Source organism: Pteropus alecto, unplaced genomic scaffold (genome assembly GCF_000325575.1).
Source record: "Pteropus alecto unplaced genomic scaffold, ASM32557v1 scaffold196, whole genome shotgun sequence".
Taxonomy (NCBI): Eukaryota; Metazoa; Chordata; class Mammalia; order Chiroptera; family Pteropodidae; genus Pteropus; species Pteropus alecto.
Window position 1 is genome coordinate 5,987,723 of NW_006439717.1, and position 11,824 is coordinate 5,999,546.

At 33.4% G+C, this 11,824-nt stretch overlaps 1 protein-coding gene across 17 annotated transcripts in view; it reads right to left on the bottom strand.

The window, feature by feature from the left end:
* The window catches only part of PPHLN1 (periphilin 1), a 106,139-nt gene that overhangs the window by 52,214 nt on the left and 42,101 nt on the right, over positions 1–11,824 (bottom strand). For all 17 annotated transcript variants that reach the window (XM_006916887.3, XM_025050264.1, XM_006916888.3 and 14 more), the window contains one exon: positions 4,198–4,409. In XM_006916887.3, the coding sequence (XP_006916949.1) occupies positions 4,198–4,409 (212 nt within the window). The remainder of the gene's footprint in view (positions 1–4,197; positions 4,410–11,824) is intronic.

The following is an 11,824-nucleotide window of genomic DNA, read 5'->3' on the forward strand; positions in this document are numbered from 1 at the left end:
CCCTAGCATTAAAAAAAAAAAAAAAAAAAGCAAGGCAAGCTTTCTATCATTGTTTTGATAGAAGAAATGCTTTATGACTTCAATTTTAATAAAGTACCTGACCAAGTCTTCCATGAAATTCTCAAGTGTAAAGGAAGACAAGATGGGGGAATAACAACTGGTTGAAAACCAGCAAACAATGCAAATAAGGTCCACAGAAGGAGGTTGAGTAGCATAAGACCCAATATAGTTGATTATATTGGGTCTTATGCTACTCAACATAATTATTAATGTTTAATACAAAACACATACTTCATTTACAGATTAAACAAAACTGTTTTTATCTGATGCTAATATATAGGATCACTAAATTAGATTTTTAAACCTCTATGGAAGAGAATAACAAGCCAAAGTTAATTAGGTGAAATTTAGCATACTTAGATTTTTTAAAATACATTAACTACACACAAACAATTGCACCTGAAAAAGTACAAGATGAAGAACATTTTGTTTAATAGAAAATACATGAAAATGGTTTAGGTTTCAGTTGCCTACAGTCTTAATAAGGGGGGGTAATACATTGTTGACAAATTGAAAGTTCACTTCTGGCATCACAACTTGAAAAGAATAGAAAAAAATTTAGGAAAGCAAAAAGTCCAAAAAGCATGCCAAATAAAAGGAACAACTGAAGTAACTAAATGTACTTAAACCTGTAAAAAAAAAAAAATCAATAAGATTATGATGGGACTCTTAAAATACATAAAAGGTTACAATGTAAAAAGAAGAAATATCTTTATGGGCTTAAGACAAATAACTAGCATTATGCCGATGTTAGAGGAAAAGATTTTAATTGTTTTATAAAAAATGCGCTATATAAATATGGAAAGACTCAATTTTGATATAGTAAACATCATGAGAAGTACTGCAACAAAGAATGGGTATGGGAGATTGAACCTAGCGATCTCTGGTGTCACTATTAATGCTATTATCCTAAACAAAAAAGTAACAAAAGTTAAAGGAAAACAATAGTATTCATTTGAGGAAGAGGAGAAAAAAAGGAAATAAATATCTAGAGAGAGCTGACAAATGGGAGATATTTGGTTATATTAGCTAGAAACTAAACTTCAAGTAAAAATATATGAGGTATATGTAACAAAACAATTTTAACTAGAACAGTATCGTAATAAACAAAGAGAAAAAAAAAATGAGGTTAACTAGGACAATCTACCCTAGTAGCACGTAAATATAGACAAGAAAACTGGAACAAAAAATAATATTGTAGTCATAGCTATGACTAGGTTAGTCCAATTAAGTTATAGGCTGAAAATTCTTATACATGAAGCCCAGGATAAAAATAATGGTTTGATTTAGAAGGATAATTAGTCTAAAGCAGTACAAAGTTCCATAAGATTAACCCAAAAGGCAAAATAGAAGAAATTTAATGAAATACACATGTGTATGTGTGGGTTCGCATGCACACGTGTAATCACAAAATGGGAAATAACTAGTTGAGACGAAAAAAGGAGTAAAAATCATTCTGAGGCTTATAATTAAACACATAAGAGATACATTAAATGAATTATGAAGAATTAGTCCTCAAATGGTTACCATGTGCCAGGTGGGTACCAAATTTATCAGGGGATCACTCTGTAAGTTATATAAATGTCTAACCACTATGCTGTACACCGAAACTAATATAATATTGAATGTAACTGTAATTAAAAAAATTTTAAAACCTTTTTAATGGTTACCATGGCTATACTACTAGTGATTATTAAAATAAGTAAAATTACTCTAAAAAGTATGAACAAAAAGCAAAAAATTAAAAGTAAAGAATTAGCAAAATGAGGGCATAAGGAATAAGAAAATTATTTGTTATTTATAGAAACATTTAAAATCGTTGCCAAAATTTTAGTTTACATTAGAAAACTAAATTAACACGCTATTGTTAATTCAGTTTGACTGATAAATGAAGGACCCTGTTTCTCAGTCCTTGTTTTGAAGAAAAGTAAGGTGCTACTAATATTTGTGACATTTAAGTTTAAAGCAAAAACTGGTAACACAAATATGTAAAATAACAATTACTTTTTCCATCATTTACTGTTTAAAACAAGACTTCTCCATTAACTTTTTGCAAGATGTACTTATGCAACTATTCTGAAAACTACATGAAAATATAGACAAACATTTTAATAGTTCAGCCCAAATAGTTAAGGAATCAACCAAAGTAATTTCTAAAGAGTTTCTTCAGAACAAACTTTTTTTCTTAATTAAAGAACTTTACTTTCAAAGCTAAATGATCTAAGAAAATAAATATAAAAGGTATTAACAAAGTCAAATGCTCTATTTCATTCAATTGACTCCATATTTTAGTCTCCCAGCTTTCTGTGTTATCCTTTCATCATTCCAGATATTAAAGGCATTAGACCTCAAAGGATGGGAAAGGTACACTGGAGACCCTATGATAGGAGAACCTTTGTAGCTCCTCCACATTTCATCTCAAGACTTTAGTTTTGTCCACTAAATTACCAGGCTGAAAGAAGATAGAAGATGCTTCCCTAGAAATCTGTTTTAGAGGTGAAATGGGGGGAAAAAAGCTAATTCACCAATAACTATCTTAAATCACTTAATAGCTTAACTACAAGCTGTCAAGTAAGAATTTCAAGCTTCTGTTTTACTCATGTTTTGTTTAAAAGGCTTCACAGTAGTTTCCAAAGATACTTTCCTCCTCTTAATCAACTCATTAAATAGATCTGGATTTAAGTCATACACATCTAAAAACATATGTTCTTAAAAGGTCTGTCTAATTTTGCCTGTGCATGTGAGTATGCATTAGAACTCAGAGGTATTTTAATCTTCTTGATGGGGGAGGGGGAGTGGGAGTGGGCAAGAGGAAGTGAAGAAAAGGAGAAAATACCAACTGTTAACACTGAACTCCACAGTAAAATTTTCAGTCACCTGGAACTATTCTGAAAACATTTTAAGAAATCAGGCATATATAAGTCCATGACTACTCATACACATGTATCCAAAAATATTTTTTTGGAAGCCCACTCTATCTAGCTCTGAAAATAGACGATTGATGTGTTTCTTAAATACAAGAATCCAGCAACAGCTACAATGGAGACAATCTGATGATCCAAAGTGATCTTCCATCACTCTAACATGCACGAGGCAAAGACTGTTAAACTAAAAATCTTATTACTTGAAAAACACATTTAATAGAAAAGAAATTTAAAAAAAAAAAAAAAGAAATACCCTAGACTTTTCTGGTTTCTGTACCTTGGCTTATAATTCCTTCTACCTAGAAGATATTCCTTCGCTTATAGGAATATGAAATAAAAGAGAAGCCCAAATGTCATTTCTTCCGTGACATGTTCTTCCATCCTCAGAGTAAGAATCTCTCTTACCTTGACCTGCTCATGTCATGCTAACTCATTTATGACATTGATTCTTGTACCAAAGTTATATTTTATATGTTATTTTTACATATTGATAAAACTGTTATCAGTTGGGGAAAATACATATATATTCTAGTCACCATATATATTGGTGACAGGGACATTTTTCTACCTAACACAGTGCCTTGGATTATAACGCATGAGGAAATGTTTTTGAGTGAGCTCAACTGTAGGGTTTAGAAAAATATAGGAAGATTTCACTCATTTATTCCAACACATACTGAGCAACTCAGCCAAGATGTCATGCTTTGATTGAAAAGAATACCATGCTTATCTAAGCACTTCAAATTTAAAGAAAATAAACTGAAGGTTGGAAAAGAATGAACCAAAGATAGGTTTAGCTCTAAATTCTATAAGGCTATATACCTTATAGGGAAAATCAATGATACTTTTCATGAAAAATATACTATCAGATATATAGAGATATTACCTAATGACAGAAGATAAAAAGAGGCTGGACTAGCATAGTAATTAGCAGAAAATACAGGAGTGTCTGACTTTCTGACATGGTTACAAACACACCTCTTCCATGCTGAAGAGTCAGAAATGAAGTGTCATATGGGCTGCAACTTGAAATGGTTCTAAAAATGTGTGTGTGGTGTTCATTATAATATTCTTGCAACTTTTCTATAAGATTGAAGTTCTTGAAAATAAAAAGTTAAAAAATATCTCTTACGATACCTAAAACACAATCTGACTCTACACTCTCATTAGTGAAGGTTGTAAAAGAAAAAGGAAAAGTCCTAAAAATACATACTTCTATGTTGAGACTGGTGGAAAGAGTAAGTTTTGCTTCTTTCTGGAGAGTAGCTTCTGCTACTGACACTGGAGCCAGATCTGCTGTGTGGAGAATCCTTTCGGCCTATAGGCGAGTCTCTGAAAAAAGGAGTTTCTCTTTTATGAGGAGATCGGTCTCTTACATAATGAGAAGAGTAGAAACTTTTTCTTCTAATGCCATCTCTCATGTCCCTTTGAAGAGAAAATGAAATAAAGTTAATTATATCCTGTACTCTATGTATAAAACACAAATGGCAAAAGTTCTGATTAGAAGCTACTCTGCATTATCTTCGTTCCCTTTTTCTAAAACCACCTAACTTCTGAAGTCAGTTCATAAAATAAAACTTCATCAATGACATATGCTTTAGAATGTACCATTTTTTCAGTTTGGGATAGAACCAGATGGTTACAGAGGTTACTTTATTCTAAGCAAGCACAGAAATTTTTAAATGTGTAAGACATATAGTCATATAGTCTTTACTTTTGTTTGCCATTAACAAAATACCACAGAGCTATCATACTCTCAGACCCCTAGAGGACACCAAAAACTTCCCAAGTGAGATATTTCATGGCCTATTATCCCCTTCTAAATACAGTATATACTGATTTTCAAATGGTGTGATTTTGCCCCCCATGACAATTTGGCAACATCTACAGATATTTTTGTAGTCACAACCGCTGACGCTACTAAAATCCTACAATGCCCAGGACAGCTCCTATTCTCATACAACAAAAAAACTATCTAACTCAAAATGTTAATAATGTCAAGATTGAGAAATCCTGATATACATCTATTAAATCCTTGCTCTCTGAATTTGTATCGTTAGTATATACTTTGTTGCCCATCTCTAAATACCAACTTTTATAAGTCACCTCTACTTTTACAAATTAAGTTTATTTAGCAATGCCAACTCAAAGCAGAAAGCCCAGGTAGTAAAACTTTATAAAGTAAAATCATCTTTAAAATATCAAAGCAAAGCAAAAATTTTAAATGAAGCTATCAAGACAAGCCTCGATTTAAAAGAACACTTGGGGTCAAACAGGTTTAAATTGAAGATTAAGTAAATGTAACTCCATATTAAAATTTAAAAACCTTAAATTTCAGACAGAAGCATGCTAAGACAAAATAATGACATAAAATTTCAACTGCTCAACAAATAATTTCCGCATATTGACTGGCAGTCCCCAATATATTATATAATAAGTAGGTTGTTGTCATAAGCTAATTAATACCCAAAATATACTACTGTTACAGATACACTTAAGTTTCTCTGGGAAAAAGCAGGAAACAGCTAAAACTCATTTATGATGAATGAAATCAGAAAAATACTAATACTAAAATAAAGCACTAAAGAAACTCTAATATATTCAAGTTCAATTACTAAAACTACAGGAATCATATCAACATCACTGAGAGCCAGAGTGGCTATATAAGTATAACATGTTTTAGGAACTGTACTACGTGCTAGGGACAAAATCGTGAACCAAATGTATGCAGTCTCTCCCACCATGGAACTCTCAGCCTTTTAGGAAAGGCTGATATTTAAAAATAAAATAAAATAAAACGTGAATGCAATGAAGAGTGTACGCAGGGAGACTAATTAGGAGCCTACTCAGTCCAAGCAAGAGAAAGTGGTAGCTTTAGGTAAGGCAGGAGCAGGAGAGGGGTCATAAATTTCACATGCACAAGAACACACCTTGGTAGACTCAATGGGACATGGTTAAGTATTTGATGAGACTAGTAAGTGTGAGTGACAGGGAACATCAAGCTGATTCCCTGAATTCTGGCATGATGGATTACTGAAGTGAGAAAAATACATTTGAAAAATAGGTATAGGGTGGGGATCCACATTTTAGACTCGGAATGTTAAATTTGAAGTGCCCATGTAGCATCTTGCTAGGCACCTAGATACTAATGACAAGATCAAGAGAGATTTTTTATTATAACCACAAATTTGTCTCAAAGTAGGCAGTGTTTAAATCCTTAAATATGGATGAAAACAAAGGATAAAAAGAATAGAGGGCCCAGAACCTAGAACACTACCACAAGGAGAGAGAAAAGGGCTAAGAAGAATGAAAGAATGGCCACAGAAACATGAGAGAAACTGGTGAGTAAGTTATCAGGGAAGCCAAGAAAAGAGTGCTCCAAGAAAGAGAATAAAGGTTTCTTACACTGAAATTGAGTTCTTATGTTAACTTACTTTGGGGATGAAGAGCAGGCCCACATTGAGAGGAAAGGTTACCTACTTTCTCTGCGGGGAAAGACGAAATGCTGAACTACAGTTTGGTAATCCTGACACCAGATGGCGGTAAAATCACAAGAGCACAGTTCACAACTACCTACCAGAGTGGCCTGGGTGGCAAGATAGCTTGGGGAAAAATACATGTCAGATTTTAATATCGCAGTATGTCTCTCCTCTCTTTCATATCAACCTCTCCTACTGCCCATGATATTAAGCAAAAACATCTCAATAGGTATCATCTGTGGTAAGCATCCTCTTTGATATAGTGGTAATATTAGCCTTGTCATTTATTCATATTTGTGCACATATATTTTTTCATATCTCTATTTCCAGCTCTATACCTGTATCTCAATATGTGAAAGGAACTATGGGGAATTACCCTGACTCTGAAGAAGCATGGTATCTAATTGGGAGAATGGGGCATAAATAAATGTTCCAGAAGGCTGGTACTGTAATTCAGAAAATAAATGTATATTAATAGATGAAAACTAACCTAGTTATCTTTAAGATGAAACTCAGAACAACAATGTTTAACAGAAATACAATTGAGTCACAAATATAGTAATCATTTTTGGAAAGTAAAGAGAAATAGGTGAAATTAATTTTAGTAATATTTACTTCACCCAGTATATTCAAATTAACATGCAATCAATATTAAAAATTTTAGTGAATTTTTTTTATCTTAAAACTTGAAAATCCAGTGTGTATTTTATACTTACAGAACATCTTAGTATGAACCAGCCATATTTCAAGTGCATTTAGCTAGTGGCTCCCATTTTGGCAGTACAGATTTATATGGTAGAAAAAGCATTCTGAGCTTCAAGAAAAAGCAAAGGGTATCATGCGAACAAGAATAGAAATAATCGGGACAGTGAAAAAAAATTAAAAAGCAGTAACTAAAAAGCAAAAGAAGGAAATTTTTTAAAGGGAAAAGAAAGTAATATCACCTTCTGCAGAAGCTGGAAGAGACATCTGTATTTAACATCTAGGAGTCATGTGACTAGTTAGTGGGCTGTCCTGCAAAGCTTACCAAAACAGGTAAGAAATTAAGATATTTTTACTAAAAAAAGTTAAGCCATTACTTTTCTGACAAAAAAAAAAAAATCTGGCAAAAGGAAGAAGGGAGAGAACTGGGACAATATTTTGAAGGAAGGGGCTTAATTGATCAGAAGTTGAGGAAAAAGACTAATTTCCTGTAGGAGACACTGATAATCTAAGACACAAGAATATTAACTGATAAAGGAGCCAAAAATTAACAGGAGAAATGTCTGTCTTGTCTATCTGACTTGCTCCACTCAACACAATACCCTCTAGGCCTACTCATGTTGTCACAGATGGTAAAATTTCATTCTTTTTTCATGACTGAGTAATATTCCATTGTATATATGTACCACCTCTTCTTTATCCATTCATCCCCTGATGGACATCCAGGTTGCCTCCATAACTTGGCCACTGTAAATAATGCTGCAATGGACATATGGATGCACATATCCCTCCAAAGTAATGTTTTGAGTTTCTTCAGATAAATACCTAGAAGTGGTATTACTGGGTCCTTCTTTGCCTCTTGTTATAGCCTTTGTTTTAAAGTCTATTTTGTCTGGTATAAGTATTGCTACCCCAACTTTTTGTTTGTTTTCATTTTCATGAAATACCTTTTTCCATCTCTTAACTTTCAGCTGGTGTCTCTTTCGATCTTAAGTGAGTCTACTGTAGGCAGCATATGTAAGGATCTTATTTTCTTATCCATTCAGCCACCCTATGCCTTTTGATTGGAGCAGTTAATCCATTTCCATTTAAAGTAATTGTTGATAGATATGTAGTTATCGTCATTTTATCATTCACATTTTTATCTTCTTCTTAAAGAAGTCCCTTTAACATTTCTTCTAATACTGGTTTAGTGCTGATGAACTCCTTTAGCTTTTTCTTGTCTGGGAAGCTCTACATCTGTTTGATTCTAAAAGATAGCTTTGCTGAGTAGAATAATCTTGGTTGTAGGTCCTTGCTTTTCATTACTTTGAATATTTCCTGTCAATCCCTTCTGGCCTGCAAAGTTTCTGTTGAGAAATCTACTGACACTCTCATGGGGGCTCCCTTGCATGTAACTGCCTTTCTCTTGCTCCTTTTAAGATACTTGCCTTTAACCTTTGGTATTTAAAATTTTTTTCTTCCATTATTATTTATGACAAACAGGTAATAATGGATAGTCAAAGGCTTAGATTTTTTTTTAAATGAATATGGCAAGAATAAACTGAGCAACCTTATACCTTAACCTTACATCTAAATAAAATGCTTTCATAGATTTACTTCTAATTCTTTGGCACAATAACCGATGAGTGCAATAAGTCTTTAAAGCATATAATTCATCAGAAAATCAATAATGCTTTAATTATTAAACTTATTCCTAGCAAATGTAGTAGGAAGTTTTTCCTTTCTTTTCAGATTATTTCCATAACATGATTGTACTACTTTTATAATGTTAACTTTTAAAATTTACTGTAATAAGAAATTAGTGTTTAAGCTATTTTTTTCATTTCTAGTACCTACTCAAGGAGAAGACCAAACATTGCACATTTATTAAATAAATCACTTTAACTATTATGAACTTACAAAACTAAATATTTTCCCTGATATGTCAATACTCTCTCAAGTTCCTTATTTTAGATTTTAAAGATAATTGATCTTCCACTGTTTAATGCTACCTTTCCCCACTTCACTACCCTCCCCCAACACCAACTTCCAACCCAATAAGAAATCTCAATAGCTAATATTCTCCCTAGTAATTAAGTAGCTGTATTATATATTTCAGAAAAGAAAAGCAACCTATAGAAACAGCTCACTAATGCTTAACTGTACTCATGTGACTGATATAGCTATTATTACTGCTCTGAGATGCTGATCTTCCGAACACAAAAACCTGCTTACCCAAATTATGAACAAGAAAAATACTCAAAATATATGTAAGAATAAAAAAGGCTTCTACTAAATGAGGCTCATCACTATATTACTGGTTCTCAGATAACAGTGATTTTGCTCCTAGGGGCCATGTGGCAATCGATGTGTGAAGATATGACATTTTTGACTCTCACAACTGAGGGGTACTACTAGCATCTTGTGGGTAGAGGTCAGGGATGCTACTAAACATCCTCCAGTGCACAGAGAAGGCCCTCACAGTAAAGAACTATCCAGCTCAAAATGCCAATAGTATCAAAGTTCAGAAACCCTGATATAAATAGATAGGAGGACACAAACACACCCTCTCATAAATTTAATCAGTTTGAGAAATATGTAGAAATGTTCTAGAGCTTTCTTGGAACGATTTATCAATTCTAAAATGTTATTAAAATTTCTTCAACTCTCCTAAACATTCAAATTATGTTACATTTTCAAGTAAAATATTTTCAAACTTTTATTTCATATATAGTCCAATACTTAATAGCACAGGCTCTAGAACAAATCAGTCAGAGTTTAAATCCTGGCTCCATCATTTGTTTACTATGGGAAAGGTTTGATAGTTACTTAACCTCTCTGTGCCCATTTCCTTACTTGTAAAATGGGAATGATAAATTAAGAGGGATAATGGCTACCAACGCATAGAATAAGTACTTTAAATCAAACTTTAAGAATAAAATAAAAAAGTTTAAAAACACTAAAAATAACAAGTGTTGACGAGGATGTGAAACAACTAGAATTTACACACCTTGCTGATGGCAATATAAATGGGTACAAAGCTGCTAGTTTAATCCAAAAAGCATTACGTGAACATCATCATCAGTCACCAATCACATTACATCTTTCGAAGTCTTTTGGACTAGTCACCATGCATCTGTTAAACATGTAGTTTTACTGTCTTCTTGTCTCACATGATAAACCCCAAAATGGATAACTGAAAGGGAACTGGCCAACAGAGACAAAAGTGCTGCCAAGAAACGAAATATGATAATGGTAAAAGTGAAATCAAATTGAACACAAATGGAATTATAAAAGAAATAGCTGACCATGGGAATGTTGACAACGTTGCTGCCATTCAAAAGACCCTAGACATGCAGCCCGAGAAAATTAATGAAAGAAAACTTATTGACATAAAGGACAAAAGTGATTATGACCAAAAGGATGAAGATGTCCCACAGGAAGAGAGGCTAACAAAAAACTTCACCTTAAAGGAACTCTCAGAGATACTTCATGACAATAAACAAGCAAAGGATAAAATGCTGGAAACTGATCCAAACTTAGGACAGAGTATGACAATTCACCAAGTTATAAAAAAGATGTTTGTACTCGGAAGAAACGTGGCAGAGTGAGAGACATCCCCATTTCTCTCCCCTTGAAACAACAATAAGGTGAACATCTAAAACTCAACAAAAAACACCCGAACTGCACACTAGCACATCTGAGCATGGGATGTGTGCATAAGAGCTATCACAGGAACTGAAAAAACAACTAGATAAGCAGAATGAATTCTTTAGCAAGGAGACTGAAACCCTCAAAAAGAACAGAATAGACCTTCTGGAGATAAAGAACGCACTGCAAGAGTTGAAAAATGAAATAACAAACTTGGGAAATAGAGTCGATCAAATGGAGGAAAGGATGAGTGACATTGAAGATAGAAATCTAGAAATAAATCAGAAAGAAGAAGAGAGAAACCGAAGTATGAAAATTAATGAAAGAGAAATACAAGAACTAGCTGACATCATCAGGAGGGGAAACATAAGAATAATGGGCACTACTGAAGGCAAGGAAAAGGAGCCAAGACTAGAAGGAATTTTCAGACAAATAGTTGATGAGAATTTCCCAAATCTAAGGAGCGAGCTGGAGCTTGGAATTCAAGAATTCAACAGAACACCCAATTATCTCAACCCAAAAAGGCCTTCACCAAGACACATTGTATTGAAGTTATCAAAAATCAAAAACAAAGATAGAATTCTTAGGGCAGCCAGGGAGAAGAAAACAGTAACTTATAAAGGAAAACCCATGAGATTATCATCGGACTTCTCAGCACAGATCTTACAAGCCAGAAAGGAATGGAATCACATATTTAAACTATTAAGTGAAAGGAACTGCCAGCCTATAATAATGTATCCAGCTAAGCTCTCCTTTAGATATGAAGGAGAAATTAAGACCTCTCTAGACATAGAAAATTTGAGGGAATTCTCCACTACGAGGCTTGCACTACAGGAAATACTGAAAGGGGGTCAGCTCACCTAAAACGAAATGACAAAAAAAAAAAATAATTCGGAGTAAGGTGACTAGCAGACAGATAGAGGCAGAGGAGTGCAACTCTCACTAAGACAAGGCATTATAAGCTTAAACAATGAAAAGAGATATGCTATAGCAAGATAGTAATGAATGTTCAGCATACATAGGGAA